Source organism: Sminthopsis crassicaudata, chromosome 1 (genome assembly GCF_048593235.1).
Source record: "Sminthopsis crassicaudata isolate SCR6 chromosome 1, ASM4859323v1, whole genome shotgun sequence".
In the NCBI taxonomy this organism is placed as follows: Eukaryota; Metazoa; Chordata; class Mammalia; order Dasyuromorphia; family Dasyuridae; genus Sminthopsis; species Sminthopsis crassicaudata.
Window position 1 is genome coordinate 679,670,192 of NC_133617.1, and position 19,867 is coordinate 679,690,058.

Sequence of the window (19,867 nt, forward strand, 5' to 3'; positions counted from 1 at the left end):
TAGTTCCAAAGGAAAAGAAGTAGATACAATGGACAAAACTTGTATGGAGTCAGATTTTAACTCAATAGAAGAATTTTTTCCCCAAATAATCAGAGCCATTAAAAAAAAAAAAAAAAAAAAAAAAAAGACTAGCTTTTATAATGAAATGAGGAAAGAAACAAGCATTTATTGTATGTCTTTAATATGTCAAGCACAGTGCTAAGTACTCTACTAATATAATCTTATTTAATTCTCAAAACACCCAGGAAAAAAAGATGACACTATTTCAGCAGATAGAGGATAAGTAATTTGCAGAGCCTAAACAGTTTGTAAGGGTGTGAAGCCCAGTTCTAAAGTGAGATCTTCCTGACTCCAGGTCTGGCATGGTTCCACTAAGATACAACAAATTCTTCTTCTCTGGGAATGTTCAAAACAGATTATAGGAAGGAGATTCTTGCAATGAATAGATATGGCTAAAGTTGATGAATCTTCCTCCAGGTCAGTCAAGCACCTATTAAGCCAGGGCATGACAGAATACTTGCAAAATATTTCTATGCAAACAGTATAAAATTTGGAGATGAGGCATTAACAGGAACTTTATGAACCCTTTAAGAAAAGAAAGAAATGTGAAAAATAATATAACCTAAAAACTCTTTCCTATGCAGATAGTCCAATCAGAGGTGTCAAATTTCCAGCCCATACAATTTCAGAATGAGATCATACCAGATTAAAACATAATTGGAAAATGTTTAACAAATAAATAAAAATGTAAGCCAATACAATGTTAATTTGTAGTTTTCTAAGCCAATAGATACACAATAGGCAGCAATTGTTTCTATTTGCTTTTTTTCACCAATAGTCCAAATCAGTACTTAGTTTTCTCCAGAGAGGAAACTCTCAGGGACATGAACTGGAGTATGTCTCCAATATGCTGTAGAATATACCATTTCCCTTTCATCATGCTGAGGAGGCAGAGATGACTGAAAGTACTATATCTAAGTACCATGCCTTGTCTTAGAAAATTTGTGTTTTCTTTTCTTAAACCACAAGGAAAGTCTATTGCCATGGTTTCCTGGAAATTTATATACTGTACACATTATATTTTTCAAAGCTTAGTTACTTATTTATATAAAGAAGGATGTTATATATATAATATATATTATATACATAAACTTAAAAATTTATCTATGTTTTATAATAATAATAACAGCTAGCATTTATATAGTGCTTCAAGGTTTGTATTCTCAACTCATTGAATCTTCAAAACAAGCCTATAAATGAGGTGCTATTATTATTATTCTCATATTACATATGAGAAAACTGAAGATAAGAAAGTTTGAGTGACTTAATCAGGGATTAAACAGATAATAAATGGCAAAGACAGGATGTGAACTCAACTCTTCTTGACTCCAAGACCAGTTCTTTATCCTACCTGCCTCCAAAATAATAACAATTAAATAAAAAAATTATGTAGGGGCAGCTATGTGATATACTGAATATAAGTCTGGCCTGGAGTCAGGAGGACCTGAGTTGAAATTTGGCTTTAGACACTTATTAACTGTGTGACCCTGGACAAGATATTGAATCTCAACTGGACCGAAAAACAAAACAAAGAAACAAAAATCCTAACAATAAAAAAATATTATTTATAAAATAAGGTTCTTTTTACTCATGATAACTGTAAATATTTGCAGCTAGTTAACCGTTCCTCCTAAATCTTCAAGTTTCCAAGTTGAATAGAATGTATATATTTGTACCTAGATGGAGAGCAGAATATATATCTATATTATCTATTCCAGCCTGATGCCTAATTGTATTATCAGGACACAATGTAGGAAAACTGTAATCATTTAAAAATGTTTTCTTTCCTTACTTCCTTTGAGGATATATCAGTGTATGACAAAGTTGTTTATAGAAACTTGTTCCAAATATTGGCTCTGGGATAGAGTTGCATGCCTGTAGTCTTGGGATCTGGCTTAGAAATAGGGTGATTTTGGAAAAGTTATTACTATAATATACACTATACTATACTTGGTTACAATGGATGATGATTTTTTTTTTAAAAAGGATTTTTGAAAATGCAGATCTTCACATAAGATATAAAGGTGTTTGCTGAAAGGGAATTTCCACAACAATAAAATAACTTGCTTTGAAGCACTAAATTAAATTAAATCTTATGGAATGCATTATAGACAAATTTGCTGCATATGTGCATACATGTTTTGCTTTTAAAAAAAAGAACAAAAATCACTATATAAATACACACAAAAATTTAATATATGCTATATATATATATAACTATGACTACATAACTACTATATATGTACTATATATATATGCTATATACATATTATTATATATAATACATAACACTATATATGAAATCTCACACACACACACAAACACACACAGAGTAGACTATTATGAAATGAAATTCTCTCCATTTGTCTAGGCAGCTCTGAGATGATTCACCCTGTCCATCTCTCTGATTCTAAATTTGAAACCCTTCTTCTTAGCATGGCTGACTAATTCTATATGCTGCTAGCCTAGTCTTTAAGAATTAAATAACATATGCAGTTCAATTTATATAGTCTATAAAAGCTGATGAAGCAGTTTGTGTAAGTTATTTCAGTAGAATCTTATCCTGTAAGGTAGGTCTTTATTGTGACAAGGAAACAAGCCGAGAAAGACAAAATGATTTGTTCTGGGTCACAAAATTAGTGTTGGAAATAAGATAAGGATAAAGTTGACAACAATGAAAGGACATCACAAAATACCTGAGCTAGAAAGACCTCAGAGATCATTTACTCTAATCGTTCTCATTTTACTTTTTCTAATAATAGCTTTTTATTTTTCAAAATACAAAGTTTTCAACAATGACTCTTTTAAAACTTTGTGTTACAAATTTTTCTCCTTCTCTTCCCCCTACCCACCTCCCCTAGATAGGAAAATAATCCAATATATGTTAAACATGTGCAGTTCTTCTAAACATATTTCCACATTTATCATGCTGCACAAGAAAATCAGATCAAAAGGGAAAAAATGAGGGAAAAAAAAAAAAAAACAACAACAAAAGGTGAAAAAACTATGTTGTGATCCACACTCTGTCCCCACAGCCCCCTCTCTGGATGCAGATGGCTCTCTCCATCACAAGTCTATTGGAATAGACCTGTATCATCTTTTTGTTGAAAAGAGCCAAAGTCCATCTGAATTAATCATTGTATAATCTTGTTGCCATGTACAATGTTCTCTTGGTTCTACTTACTTCACTTAACATCAGTTCATGTAAGGCTCTCCGAGTCTTTCTGAAATCATCCTATCATGCTTATTAAAAAAAAATGAAAAATGAAATCCAGAAAAGAGAAGTTACTATTGATTTTTAAATATTCAGGGCTGGGCCAACTCCAGTAGCAGCAATTCACTTTTAATAGAACTTGAAAGTTTAGAAATTCACTTTCCTCACAAAGCATGTAAGCTAGTAAATATTTTACAGACAAGAAAAGTGAGGCTTAGAAAAGATAAATGACTTGCCTGAGGTTACCCAAGAAATGAGTTTCAGAATCATTATTAAAATTCAAATGTCTGGACCCTAAGTCTATCTACTATACTAGAGTATCTCCCAATGAATTTATCTTAAGTTAAAGTCTTACTGATTAATGAAGTCATGTTATTTTCTGGCATTAAAATGGGATTGGGAAGGGAGATCAGAAGAAAACAGGTGTTTAAAAAACTACTAATTTTTTACCTAGACACTACTGTTTCTGATTATCTTTTGTTAATTTATTATTGAACATGTTGTAACCTGCTCAGCAGAATATGTATGTATACATGTTTGTGTGTATCTCTATTTTCCTAGCTATATTTATTTGTGTAAACTCATTTATAGAATTACAAGATTAAAGGACTTTTGAGACAGAAGAGAAATTAGAAGTCATCTCTAGAATCATTCACCCTCCCCATTTTACAGATGAGGTGAAGTAAAGGTCATATAAGAAATAATTGGCTAATTTGGAGTTATGGAAGTATCATTACTTCAAAGTGGACTGGAACTGCTCTCTGTTCTATCAGAAAAGACTCTTTATGTGGGCCAGGAGGAGGTAATTTAAAGAAAAAAGAATAATTTGAAGTTCTATTAAATTAATTTTCAGTTCTTTTTACCAACTCCCCCCCCCCCCATAGCTTTGATATTTAGGTGAAAATTAGAGGTAGAACTATAATAAATTATGAAAACTCTTCTCCAATAAATTTCTGGTCTGGTCAGAAGAGGGATTTCATGTAAATTTTATATAAAGGCTATAAAAAGTCTAGTCTGGAAAGATTACCACTACTGCTTCTGGAACAAATATGTAGATAATTTGTAGAGAGCAACACCCATAATTTGAAAATGTTAACATTTATTTGTATGGTATAACTAATAAATAACATAGATTTGTATGCTGTAGCACTTTTTTTTCTTTTTTAAAAACTTTACTTGTTCTATTTTTAATTTATGAAATAAAATGATAGTATAATAAAGATTGCACATAAAACTGTAAATCTACAATGTTAATTTCTTTTTGTCATCCCTTCTGCCTCCCCTTTCCCATTTAGTTCTCTCTCTCTCTCTCTCTCTCTCTCTCTCTCTCTCACACACACACACACACACACACACACACACACACACACAGCAGTGTGTGTTTGCGTAAAATCATTCTATACATATTTCTATTAATTAGTTCTTTCTCTGGATGCAAATAACATCTTCCTTCATGTCCTGTGAAATTAATATAGATGTTCTTAAAACAATACTGCTGTTAATATATATAATGTTTTCTTGGTCCTGCTCATTTTCTCTTCATTACTTCATTTAAGTCCATCCATGTTTCCTATGAATTTTGTGTTCATTATTTCTTATAACATAGTAGTTCCATGACAATTATATACCACTATTTATTGAGCCATTCACCAATTAACAGGCATCCTTGCAATTTCAAGTTTTTGCCACAACAGAGAGCTGCTATAAATATTTTTAGGAGGTATAAGTTCTTTCCCTTTTTCTAAATTACTTTCAGAAATAGACCAACTGGTGGTATTTCTGGGTTAAAAAATAACTTTTTGGGCATAATTTTGCATTTCTGTTCAAAATGGTTGAATCTGTTCATAATTCTACAAATAATGAATTGTCCTAATTTTTTCCTGCATCTCCTCCAATATCTGCTGCTTTCTCTATAACCATTTTAAACAATCTGATAGTTATAAAATATCTGAAAGTCGTTTTAATTTTATTTCTCTAATCCATAATGATTTCATCTCTGATCCTTTTCAAAAAGGAAGAGAAAGGAATTAAGTACCTGTAAGATGCCAGACATAAACTAAGCACTTTTTTTTCCTCAAAAAAATCTTATTATATATATATATTCCCTCCTCCCTCCCCCCCCGCTGGGGTTCAGTGACTTGCCCAGGATCACACAGCTAGGAAGTGTTAAGTGTCTGAGACCACATTTGAACTCGGGTCCTCCTGAATTCCAGGCTGGTGCTCTATCCACTGCGCCACCTAGCTGCCCCTATAATATATTTTTAAAAGAAATTATATTTTTATTTTTTAGCTGTCTTCTTTTGGATTTTTTTTTTTTTTTGTATTTGATCTATTTACTATTTTCCTCAGTTACATTCAATGCAAAATTTTTACATTTGTTTTTAAAATTTTTGAGTTCTAGGTTTTCTCCCTTTTCACCCACAACTAAGAAATCACATGGGAAGTTATGCAAAACATTTCCATAAAAATCAAGTTGTGAAAGAAAACACAGATCTCCCAATCTAATAAAAATAAAAACCTTAATGTTAAAAAGAGAGAAAGAGAGAGAAGGGACTACAGAAAGAAAGAATACTTCAATCTGTATTCTGACACAATCAGCTCCTTCTCTAGGTATAGACAGGATTTTTCATCATAAGAACTTCAGAGTAGTTATGGATGATGATTATACTACCGAGAATAGTAAATCATTTAAAGTTGGTCATCCCAGAACATTGCTATTACTTTGTATATAGTACATTCCATTTTGCTTGGGTTCATGGAAGACTTTACATTTTCATATGGCAAGATTGAGGGCTGAGCAAGAGACAAACCTGGGAGCTCTGCTGGTATACTGGGACTACTGGGAAAACTTGAGGAAGATCCCTGGCATGACGGGTAGATCTACTGTGACAAAGTGAGGGGGTTATGGCCATGAGTTATACATGAAGGGTAAGTGTAAATGAGTTTAAATCTGTACTGTTTGAGAAAATATTCACTGATGAAATCACAGATTCATCTGAGTATCTTTATAGTACATATATTTGTTTTTGTTTATGTACTCATACAAATATCAAAAAGACTTTGAGAAATGGGCTTTCTAAATATTACCTCGGAATTAACAAGGGTAGAGAACTATTATTTTTCACACTGCCCTATATTTAAACTTTAAAAAAAATATGGAATTGTGAGAAAACTTATGCCCAATGGTTCTTCTTGTAATTTTTTTTGTTTTAATTACTGCTAATCCTCATTGTATATAACATTTTTATTTTACTTCTTATGAAACTGATCTAAAGGTTGACTTCCTATGTTGTGTGGACCTGTTCTTCAAAAGTTCTTTAAGTATGTAATAGGAAAACCTGACACTAGAGCCTCTCCCCTTTATATTAAATAGCAAACAAAGAAAAGGAAGGAATTTATTTTGTCTGTCTTCAAAGCCTAGTACTGGCCCTTGTTTAAATACCTCACTGTTTTAAGGACCTGTGATCTCATCAGTGATAGACTGTTTACCAACAATGCAAATTAATCCTCCCAACTCCTCCCATCCTTCACCCTTAACATTTATAACAGGGAAAATGATCCCTGTGAAATGTTGGACCAAAAATAAAGATCACTATTCTGCAACCAACTAGGTTGTTACATTCTCTGAAATTAGCTTAGCCTGTCTGGTTCTCCTGAGTGACATGTTGTCAGTCATCAAATCTACTAATGGAAAGCTTTCTAATATGGGAGGATCTACCAGCATTTGCAGTCTCCTAGCATTGTCTTGAAAAGCTAAGTTTTAACTATTTAGCATAGTGGGCTTTAGAGGTGGACTTCAGTTTAACTCTTGACCCCTTTTCTTTTTTTCTTAAGAAAAAAATGTTTCTAGTTCACTCGATCACCAAATAACTGAGTGACAGTTCTCCCCCTCCAACAATTCCACTTTTGAATTTTTAGATCCCTTGACAACCTGTTGACATTTAACTCTGTCAATGTCCCTATTAAAACACAGTGCCTAGGGCTAAACTCAACATTCCAGACATTGCCAGAGCACTATGACTACCTTATTAGACATATTCAACATACATACACCAAGCCCATTATAGCTTTTGTACATCATACTGATAAAAGTAAGCGCATGCTAAGTAAGTCACATTGGGGGTACTTCCCATTCACCTGAAACACAGACTTTTTCAATATCAACTTCTGCCAGATCAATTATCCACCTTCCAGTAAATGAGGAAGAGATCAAAGCAAAATCCAGATTAAGAGAATTCCAGCATAATATTCTATATATCCCAGATCATGATGGCTCTTTAAACTAGTCTTGGATAACAAATTATATGAAATAAGTAGAAAATATCAACTTCATTCAATTCATATGTGTATATTCAAAAGTGAGAAAGAGCTGTTGATAAAAGTAAATAAATAAATAAAAACACTACATTGTACACTAGTGATTTTTTAAATTTGTTTTCAATTCTCCTAAATTAGTTAGGATTTTAAATAAAGACAGGCAGATGGGAAGGAAGGAAAGAAGACAGAGAGGGAAATAGGGAAGGAGGCATGGAGGAAGTGAAATGAAACAAAGGAAGGAAGGAAGCATGAAGGAATGGAGGGGGGAAAAGGGGAAGTAAGGGAAAAAGGGAGAGAGGAAAGGAAACAAGGAATGAGGGAGGAAGAGAAGGGGAAAACGGAAGGGAACAAAGAAAAAAGAAAGGAAGTTAGGAAGACAGGAAGTAGGAAGGCAAGAAGGAAGAAAGGAAGGCAGGAAGGCAAGCAAACAGGCAGTTAGGAAGGAAGGAAGGAAGGAAGGAAGGAAGGAAGGAAGGAAGGAAGGAAGGAAGGAAGGAAGGAAGGAAGATAAAATGATTACTATGTGCAAGGTATTGTGCTTGCAAATATTATTTTATTTGAGCTTCACAACAACCCTAGGAGGTAGTTATAATTATCCTAATTTTATAGTTGATCAAATTGATTTATGCAGAGTCACACAGTTAGTGTCTTAATCAGGATTTGAATTCAGGTCTTTCTGACTCCAGATACATCATTCTTTCTACTAAGCTACTTTGCTGCTACCTCTAGGCATATATAGGAGCCTATTTTCACTAAATTTCTAATTTAATACATGATTAATTAGCATGTATCTCTAGCTCCAAAGCAAAACATGTACATAGTAACAAAGGAAAGCCCTGCACAGCCAGAGTAACAACACAAAACAAAATAAGTAAGAATTTTATAATCCTGAATTGAGAGCCAACACAGTATTCCTTAGGATCCTTTTAAATTTTTAAATAAAACAACTCAACAGGATCAGCTACTATCCCATTTCTTATAGTGTTTACAGGTTGCCTGCAAAGGTTACAGAGAGTACTTGCCAAGGTTAAAACCAACCCAGGGAGGAGACATTGCTTTTGCTAAGCAGTGAAGGGATTAGTTGATTTCATACCTGGCTTGCTTTTTGCAACAGTACCTTAACACAGAAAACCTAATGCAACACTGGGCTTCTCTTGGAACATTTCACAATGTTGCCTCTCCTCTTCTTGCTTGACCGGATCCTGGAGGTACTTAGCTCAAGCAGTAAGAATGTTTCTCAGTGAACAAAAAGTTTAAGTATGCCAAAAGGATATGGCCCACAGAAAGAGGGGTTACTAGTTTGTTCAGTTTTATGGGTGGTCATGCTTCAAAGCATTAATGTTAAATAATCTTAGAGATCAGCTAGTCCAATCTCCTTTTGGTACATATGAGGAATCAGAGTAGCCACAGTGTACCTTGCTCAGGGACACGCTAGTTACAAGAAGTGACAGGCTTAGAGAGGAATTAAGACCTCTCATCTGCACTTAACTACATCCTTTCTATTGCTCTCTGTTACTTTCCATTTATAAGATCAGTATTTAATGAGATTTATAATCTCATTAAATAAATATGGACTAAGCTTATAATGTATAGCACATCTATCTTTATGGCTGGCATCATGCACATTTCCAGCATGTATGAAAAAATTATATTTCATTGACTGACAAAGAAAATAACTTTGGATACATAATAAATACTTAATTATTGTAAACAAACACTTTGAACTAGAAAATTCAATTGAATCAATAAAAACAAAAATCAAAATAAAATAAAACAAAGAAACAAACAAAAACATCAGTCCAGGACTTCAGATTATCTATTGTTCTTCCTTTCTCCACCGAATTTTTGCAATTAGCTCTGCTTTTCAGTCCTTCCGTGCTGTGGGATATGTTCCACCCTATGGCTAAAGGGCTAGACTAAGTTCAGCTAGAAAATCTGCAAGCAACAGAATATTAGTTTGAAGGGACTTCAAAACTGACTGATTGAATGACTATCTAGCTTCAAAACAAAACTGAACAAGAACCGTTCTATAAAAAGTTGTTAAATGAAGTACTCAGGAAGTCAGTGCTTAATAAATATTTACTGACCAATTTACTAATCTGTGACTTCATCACCGCTCTCATACAAGTGTGTTTTTCTTTCACATATGGGAAGAAAGTCTCCAGGAGTTGCCTTCTTTCTTCCCTCTTTACCCTCATCAATAATCATCTTATGTCTTAGCCTCTGGTGATGAACTTCTTGCTCCAAAACCACAGGTGAGTTGGTTGTCTCTGACCAAGCCACCTCTAGTCACTATTCAATTTTTCTAGCTTGGTTAAGAAAAGTTTGAGCTTTTGTTCTGCTGATCTACTTTTTAAAAGACTGGGATTAACTGTATATTATAATGAGTACCTGGAATAAAACTTGATTGCATGGACTATAAGTAGGAATAAAAAGCAAAATAAAAGAGAACAGGAAATTGACTTTACTTGTTAAACTACATAATGATTTGACTAGTCTCTCTGAAAAGATTGTAGCTTTCTATAAATAACAGATTATAAAGGCTAGACCACTGTCAAAATGATATTGTTTGAAAGACCAGGAAGTTAATAGGTTAATCTGTTTTATTTTGCAATTGGATCTTCTATGAATTTTGACAATTCAATTCCAGTGTTTGTCTATAGGCGGGTTTTACTAAAGTAAGTAGATTGCCTAACAAGCAGAAACCCCTTAAAGAAAAAAAAAATATATTTAGCCTAGGCCAATAACTGCTCAGGTTGAATAAATGAATCAACATTCCTTGATTTGTTATCACTGCTTTTGAAAAGAGGATCTAGGCCAACAAAGGCACCCTCCCTAAGCAATAACTGTTTTGATGAGAGCAGAGCTGTATCCAAAATATGTGTGTGGGGTGGAGATGGTATGAGAAAGCAATGTTAATTCCATGCATACCATTCCAAGAGTACCATTAGGTTAGATAAGCAGAACCTAAAGGATCTCTACTCATAAATATTTTTCTTACACATTCTAACAAGTTCTTCAAATTTGCTGGATCCACTGTTGAACTTAAATGCCATTAACCTAATCAATACATACCTGAAAATTGCTGAACAGTCAGGGAAAGAGGAGTATTGGTTTGAAGTGAGATTGAACAATACTCCATAATGTTCAAGGCACTCTTTACAATGTCACAAGACTTTTTTCCATACTCATCACATACTAGTTTCTCAACATCTACTCTATGGTCTGGCAAAACTATATGACTGGGGACCAAATAAATCTTGTGCTTTCCTATTTCCTTGCTTGGAATGCCCTGCCCTCTCCATCCCAACTTTATCCATCTAATACTACCTTTGAATCTGCAGTTCAAATGCTGCCCACTTTCTTTCCTGCTCTATCCACAAAGCAATCTTTCTTCCCTCAATACTCTCATGGAACTATGTCATTGTCATTGAACTCAGAATCTAGATTACATAATGGTTATTATCCTATTAGATTGTAAACTCTTTGAAGTCAGTGCCTGGGATCTCATATTCAATGAATATAGCAAATCCCTTAACAAATGCCAGCTCTTTGGCTCCACTGGCAAACACGGAGCAGAGCTGGTTGATACCAGGAAACTAGAAACTTTGACTAAAAGGTAGAATAAAGTCACTGGTATATCTGAAAAAGAAAAGCAGGAATAAAAGGCAAGTGATAGAAAAAGATTTGTAAAGCTGTGAAGACTAAGAAAAAAAGCACTGACATCTGCAAAGCGGAGTTCTAGTTCTATCCATGAACTGACAGAATCTCAGCCATTTAACTTCATCTGTATAATGGGGACAATACTGCTTACAATGCCTACTTCATGAGGTTGTTGTGAGGAAAGTGCTTTGTAAACTTTAAAATAGTACAGAACTATGTCTCTCCCTCTTCCTACACCTCCTCCAGAATGAAATCTCCACCCCACCACTGTACAAGACGACTGAATAAAACACTGTTTTGTGCAGCCCGTGGGACTCAGGCATATTTCACAAATTGTACAGTCCGAACAGATATCACTTATACTTAATCTAAAAACCAAAAATAACTCTCATTTCTTATCCAACAGGAAGTTGCCTGAATCTTTCTCTACTGGGAACTTTGGAACCTATTTTCTTATCTTCATCTCTTATGATATGAAAACCTGGTGTTTCTAAGCAAAAAATAAAACAACTAAAAATATTATTAATATATCTCAGGAAGGGGAGCTGGACTTTTCAAATTAAAAAAAAATTAAATCTAAAAACAATTTACTGTTGATCAACAATAGGAAAGGGCAAATAAAATTTCATTATGTTAAAAGATAAAGAATATTTTCATAGGAGAGCCAAAATACTTTTTCTTTTCTCCTGTATTTTTTTTTTTATTCTGGACTAAAGATTTCATTGATGTGGGCAACTCTTATGAAGAAATTCCCTCTATCAATTCAGAATAATAGTTGTTTTGCAAGTTAGTCTTGGAGAACTGTCCACTGAAAGGTTATATGCTGCTTAGTTAGTGAAGAGCACTGAGAAGATGAGAACAGAATCAGAACTTTCTGATTCAGACTGACAACATCTACTAAGGAACATTAACTTTCTTCATCAAAAGAGAAACAAAACAATTCATAACTATGATTTAAGTCTTTTCCAGTGAAATGTAAACAATGAAAGGGGGCTTTTTTTTTTTTTTTTTTAGCAATATGTTAGATTCATTTTTGGAAGGCTGGCATAATAAGAGCTTCTCTCCTTTTTATTTTCTTTTAAAATTAAAGTTCCATTATAATGACTATGATAACAAAGGGTTTTATGTATATGAAAGCTATAGGAATATATATTGACAGATGGCTCGAATAAATGTCTTTTGTTGATAGGTCAGAAGCAACTTTCCTTAAATGGTAATAATTCTCTTCAACAAAGGCTTTCTTTCCTTCTTCATTTTCTTCAACAGCTACTTGATAACAAAAGGCTTAGATTACATGCTACTTTTTCTTAAGACATGGAATGATGAGATCTAGGAAACTCATAGCTCTTTTTTCCTGCCATTGAGAAATGATCAGACTTCAGCTTCCATGAATCCACAACATTCTCCACCTCACTATTCTCCTCTCTATCACTATATTTGAAACATCCATAAAAACAACTAAGTACATAGTTGAGCAAAGCAGATCAGATCCTATCATATTAAATGATCCCTTCCTCCTTTCCCACCCCATATCCCTTTGTGTTGCCAATTTGGCCACCACACATCTTGTCCCAGGACTGGAGTCTAGGAATAACTTTTGAAATGGTACCAATGTAGAACTTTTAAAAGTATTTAATAAGTAGAGCAGAGCTTAATCTACAAATGAGTATTTTATTTCAAAGAAGATACATATCCTAATAAAACTTCCATTGCAATAAGGAGAAAGGCAAAAGGGACAGAATAAGCATTTATTAAGTATTTACTATATATATACTGTGCTAACATTTTATAGCTATTCTTTCACAAAGTTTCTGATTTATTTCTTAGCCAGCTAATAAAAGTGGTCTCCCATAATATAACTAAATGTTTTATAGAAATATAAATATATTTGGATCTTTACTTAAAAATGCTACTACTCAACTTGAATACTCATTTTTCAATAAGAATGGCTCTAAATAACATTAGAAAATTTTCAAAACTAAGATTTCCCTCAGGAAAATAAAAATTTCTCAGAACTGAGGACATTCTCCTTAGAAGCAACTCCGAATCAAAGAATTTTTCTTCTTTGTCATCTTCTATGTCAGGTTTTCTATCTTTTTTTTTTTTTGAAGAAAAACAAATAAACAGATATCCATGATTATTCTAACCACTGCTAAGAGGAATAAAAGAATTTCTAACTTCTATTTTCAAGTGACATAATAGGTAAATCAGAAAAATCATTTGTATTTGGTATAAAGTGATATTTGGGTTTTTGTTTGTTTTTATTTTTCCTGACTTTTTGGACTTTCTAAAAATCACAATGAATAATGAAACCGTGAAGACTCATTGTGAAGATCTGACATAAAGGTTATAAAAGTCTATGTTTCTCAGTTTGGGATTCAGAGAAACATATTTATGACTAAATCAAAGCTTAATAGCTTCCCATGCTTAGTTTGACTGAAAAGGAAAGAATTAAATATTTTGCTTTCTAACAAATAGCTTCATAGTACTTTGATGCAGAGTACGTACCATTACCCACACAAAATTAAATAGTTTGCTGTAGATAAGCTACACTTTTTGTTTATTACATTTAATATTTCATGAGATATATGGAAAATGTTTTATATAGTATAGCAAATAAAAAGTTTTAATACAGAAGAAAGAATCAGAATGAATAGAGAACAAAAGTTTTAGAAAATTAGCAGTCATAGATCAAGGGAAACTCCTAAAAATTCAAAAAAGTTGGATAAAAATTAAATCTTAGAGCATCTTATTAAGCATTTTTGCCCTTATGTTCTATTCCTCCCCTCCTTCCTTACTAATACCTTTATTACTACTGCTGAACCACATTGAAATTTAAACCTAAATGACCAAATCATCACCTGGTTTGAGATATGCCAGGATTTTTAAATAATTACTCTAAAGTTCTATAACTATGCAAAAGCTAAAAGGCTTGAGAAATTTGATCCCAAAGTAAAACAATTCAACAGTCTCAAGTTACTCAGTAGCAAAGATCATAAGCCTTTACTACCATGCCCACAAAATGAATGATCTTCTGATTAAGACAATGCCAACACATTTTAAAGAATAGCTAACAATCTTACCATGTCCTGTTTTGTACAAATTGGCTGGGGTGTTCATGAGTTGCTCTGATGGACTGATCTGAGGATAATGAGGAGTTTTTACTGAAAAAGAAAAAAATAACAAATTACTTTTATAACTCTGCTTATCAAAAATGGAAAAAGCAATGAATACATAGTAATTACTGATAGAGATTTTCTTACCATAGGATGTTTCTGATGATAAGGGAAAAGCTGGAGTAGGAGCGACAGATTCATTTCCATTTTTGGTTGGTGAGAATATTCCACCATCAATCACATCAAGTTCTTGAGGATAATTGGTTATCATTGTCTGCAAAAGCATTTACATAGCAGAAAAAATAAAATGGGATTTAAGGGGCAGAGGACATTAGCTTCACCACTTCAATATAGACCACAAGGACTATAATCCAATTCTAGATTCATGATGCTAGAAGTTAATTAACTTTATTGTATTTCTTTTTTTTTTTTTTCATTAGCTGAAAATCAGAACTCTCTCTATATATGTATATATGAAGTATGTGTATGTATACACATGCATATATATTCATTCCATTAAGAATATGGAAAGATTAATTATGCTTCTCATTTCAGTTATAGCTATTTTTCAGAGGAACAGCTAGAATTGAAATAAGAAACATAATTTTCTTTCCACATTGTAAATGGAAAGAATAGATAAAAATGCAATTATTAAGTACTTACTATGTACAGGGAAATATACAAACTGCCATGGAGAGAAATACAAGCAACCAGTTCAGTTTCTATTGGGGTCATCAATAGGGATAGAAACTAGAGAGCTAGGGAAAGGAAGAAACATCTTAGTTTGGAGCTTTCTAGAAAATACTATGAAAGATTAATAAATGAATGAAAAATCATTCATTAAGTTCTTAAAGTTACCTAGCATTGTGCTAAGAGCTAAGGTTAAAAATACAAAAGCAAAGATAGTTTCTGCCCCCATTTTTAACTTTCATTCTAAGTAAGGAAGGAAGCAATAAACAAAGGGAGTGATAGCCAGAGAGGAGTATTTTGTGCAGAAGGACAAGAATGTAGAGTGGGGCCTTAGGGGGAATAGAGTGACATAGCCTTTAAGGGAAAGAGAGCAAAGTTGATTTGATCATGATTCCTGATTCTAGAAGTGAAGAGGGAAGAAGGAGAAACAAAGAAACAAAGTTGGAGAAGTATGGAGCAGATATCCTGAGAACAGAAAATTAATTTGATGAACTCTCCTCTTCTACAACATTCTTCTCTTTCCTGGTGCATGGGTTATGGCTCAGACCCAGTCTGAGTAGTTTAGGGTAATAGGAACAGGAAATAGTGATTGAGAAAAAGAGGAAGAAACATATTAATTTAGCATAAAGAAATTATCATAATTAGAAGAATACAAGCCCAATTCATTATGATAATAGCAGTTGAACTGTCTGTTTCTGAAGGAAGTATAGTAAGAGATTTGGATAAATATGACTTCCAAGCATAGTAAAATAACTTTTCAGTCTCATTACCTGGGTAATAGGTATGGTGGTATCATATGAGTTGTGCATTTCACTAAAGAAAGTTCTGCATATTGCATTGATTTGTAAACTGCTTAAGGTATTATATATAAGAGATGCAAAATGTCATGACTGTGTCCCATTAACTACAGGTATAAGAATGCAGTGATTAGAGCATCTAGCCTGTAGTCAAGAAAAACTGAGTTTAAATTCTTTCTCAGAAATTTACTAGTTCTGTGACTCTGAGCAAATAACTTAACTTTAAATTTACTTTCTGTAAAGTAGGGATAACAATAGCACTTCCCAGAGTTGTTTGTGAGGATCAAATAAGAAATATGCAAAAATGTTTAGCAAAGTACCTGGCTTGTAGTAGGTGCTATATAAATGCTTATTCCTCTTCTATTCCCTTGCCAATACATAAATCCTTTCCCATTCCCCAAGTTAGAGACCATAAGAGAACTATGAGGTAAGCTGACTGAATGAGAAAGCATATCTAAATGCAAATTTTCTATCATCTCAATAAATAGTAGGAAATATGCCAAATAAATTCAGTAACAACAAAAAGAGATAAAAATAATTTATTACAAGATAATCCTCACAGAAAAGTCAGTAAGGAGTCTTTAATGAACAAATACTAAGGAACAAAGGAAGGTAATAAAAATAAGTAAAAGAAGTATACATAAAAGAAGAGTAACAAGAAGATACCTGAAAAAATCATAATGGAACAACCACAATCATCTCCAGTGAGTATTAGATCAATAAAACAAAAAACCCTCAGTGAACAAATCAAGAAATGTCATAAATTACTTTTTTCAAAATAACTGAAAATGTCATAGAAAGAATTAGTTAAAAAAAAATAGAGAATTTCTATAAAATGGGAGATTTCTCAGAAACAGAAACAAGCAAATTATAGAGTTCAAAACTGAAGGTATGGGGGCAACTAGATGGTAAATACTGGCTCTGAAGCCAGGAGGCCCTGAGTTCAAATTTGACCTCAAACACTAACATTGACCCTAGGCAAGGAACTTAAGCCCAATAGAAAGAAAGAAGGAAGGAAAGAAGGATGGCAGGAAGGAAGACAGGGAGGGAGGAAGAGAAGGGAGGAAGGGAGGAAGAATACTAGAAATTATTATTCCCTATGTAGTTAAAAGTCAAGTTGCACTTTCAAAAGGGACATATACATAGGGTGGAAATGAAATCGTTTTAACTTTAGAAATCTTGGTATGCATGAAAATAAAGTTGAACTGGATTGGTGTTTGTAAAATACTTTGAAATCTTTTGAGGGAAGGTGTAATAAAAATGTCAAGTTATATCTACCTCTTTGGTTTCCCCTGAAGTAATGAAGGATCCCAGAGTTGAAACTGGATCCATATTAGTTGTTTTTACCCATCCACCAAATGACGACTGCCCAGGACTGTCATTGTCATACTGGCCAAGACTTAATTTCCTGATTCTCCCTCCAGATGGATCATCTCCTACACAATATGGGAGAGAACATGAGTACAAAATAAATGTGTCATTTTAGTAAAATTTTACTTGAGTATTTCTCCCTAAAAATCCCCTAGTTAAAAAAAAAAAAAAAAAAATATATATATATATATATATATATATATATATATATATTTTTGAAATTGACTATTTCATTTCTTTGCAAATTAGTTGTACAAAAATATAGCATACATACTGAATAAATTTTATAAAGTAATTTAGTCTAATGGCTTCCTTGGGATCATAACTCCATCATCTTTGGAAATGAATAGTATAAATACCCAAATTAGCTATAAAGAATATATGAAGAAAGATGTTATCTGCATCCAGAGAAAAAAACTGGCAAATATACATATGTAAAGAATAATTTTATAATAATTTATTACTGAAAATAAATAATATATTTAAATGTAGAATAATTCATATGTGTGCACAAACACATTTATTTGTGTTTCATAGAAACTATCCCTAGGGTATGGATGAGGAAAAGGAAGCAAAAAAGGAGGTAAGTAATTTACATAACTTTAATATATATTTAAACAAAATAACAATTTGTACATAATGGATTTGCAGTTTCATGTGCAATCCTTTTTATTATACTGTGTGCTTATTTTATTCCATAAAACAAATAAAAATTTTAGTTTTTTAAGAAAAGAAATGAATGAGTATAGATATTTGTGTACAAGTAGGTGTGTTTGTTTTGTGGCAGAAAAATAAGCAAGTATCAACTGAAATATTTACTGAACATTTTATCTGCATATTTCATCTTGCTAGAATTCTCATATAAAATCATCATGCATCAGTCAAAAAGTTTACTGAGAAAATGCTCTACATACAGCATTCTGCTATGGCCCATACCCAGGACTAGAATTCTTAGAAACCATAAAGGTTATTTTTAGAGGAAAAGAAAATAAACAGAGTTGGCACAATAGATTAAGCACTGAATCCAGAATCAAGACCTGAATTCAAATCTGACTGTGTCACCTTAGGTGAACCAGCTGTCTGTTGGGTGAAGTCATTAACTGTCTGCTTTGGTTTCCTCATTTACAAAAGGGAATGATAATAGTACTTACCTTAAAGAGTTGTGATGATACAATGAGATAATATTTGTAAAGTGTTTTGTAAACTCTAAAAGTCTATAAGAATGCTAGTTATTCCTATGTAGTAATAAAGTAATAAAGAAAATGACTCATTTGTAAAGTACTTGTGGCTTATAAAGACAATTTCTCCATGACAGATGTGGAAAGCTAGGTAACAGGCTCAGACACTCCCCACTAGAAGGAAAGTCATATCATATTAAAACAAACAAACAAACAACAACAACAACAACAAACCTTTCTTTGTATAAAGAAAATGATGCTAAATGAGGCTGTAACATATCATATAAGAAGAAAGAGCACAACTAAGAGTCAAACCCAGATTCTATTACTCTGGATTGTCATTGAAACACACTAGTAATTACTAGAATGCCTAATTTACAAATAAGGAAACTGAGACTTAGGGGGTGATCAATAACTTGATTACAGCTACGTAGTAAGAAACTACAGAGAGGAGCAGTTGAATTGAGGGTCCTCTGACTAAAAGCCAGGTCTCCTTTGACTAAAGCACACTGTATCTCAAGATAGCCTTTTTTTCAGGCTTATAACATTACAGTTGTCACATTCTGTTAAAAAAAAATACCTGCTTAAGTTTATTTACTGAAATAATAAAAAATTGCTTTTTATCTAAAGATTTTCAGTGGTAATAACAACTGTTGAAGCTTAAAGTAAGACCATACTTGGAAATATTTCAAATAAAATGGAGTCCAATGCACAAAAACTGGATTTTATCTCCTATTTTATACTTTCATCAAATCTTAGGGTATCTTCAACAAGTGAAACTTAGGAAATGACTAAATATCTGGGCAACAGGAGAAGTACTAGCTAAGTGGAAGATGATCATCCCAGAACACAGGGTGGAAGGCAGAAGTTTACATTCTAAAGTTAAGATAACATGAAAACAAATAAAGCAGAAAGAGATTTCTTTAAATAGAAAGGGGTGGGAATGAGGGTGGGGAGCAACAATAGAATTCTTCCCAAAGGTTTTCCTGTGTTGTTTTTCTGTTTATTTGTTGGAAAAATGCATAACATTGTATCTTTGGGTCCTTCTGGAAGTGAGGAACTAGACAGGAGATTTGAGAGGAAATAATGCAGAGAAAGAAGGCCACAAGAGCAAGAACTGCAAGATATTATTGAAGAAAATGTATACAGGCTAATCAGACAATAAACAAATCCAAAGATCTATATGTCTTTGAAGGTATTAGGCAAGGTGGGGAAAAGCCTAGGAACTATATATTACAAAAATAATTGTAGCAGCACCTTTTTGTTGTTGTTGTGGCAGTAAAGTAATATGGAAACAAAGGGGTCTCCACAGATTGTGGGAAAACAATTATGACATATGAATATCATGTAATATTATCATGCCACAAAGAAACTTGTTATGATCTGTATGAATTCATATATCATGGAGTAAACTGAACCATTAATATAATGATTATACCACTGAAAAGTAAAATATCTCTG

At 32.9% G+C, this 19,867-nt stretch overlaps 1 protein-coding gene across 7 annotated transcripts in view; it reads right to left on the reverse strand.

Annotated features, from left to right (window-relative positions):
• Positions 1 to 19,867, reverse strand: part of TNS3 (tensin 3) — a 455,488-nt gene that overhangs the window by 62,805 nt on the left and 372,816 nt on the right. For all 7 annotated transcript variants that reach the window (XM_074283576.1, XM_074283574.1, XM_074283580.1 and 4 more), the window contains 3 exons: positions 17,136 to 17,293; positions 14,518 to 14,644; positions 14,338 to 14,418 (listed from right to left, as the gene is read on the reverse strand). In XM_074283576.1, the coding sequence (XP_074139677.1) occupies positions 14,338 to 14,418; positions 14,518 to 14,644; positions 17,136 to 17,293 (366 nt within the window). The remainder of the gene's footprint in view (positions 1 to 14,337; positions 14,419 to 14,517; positions 14,645 to 17,135; positions 17,294 to 19,867) is intronic.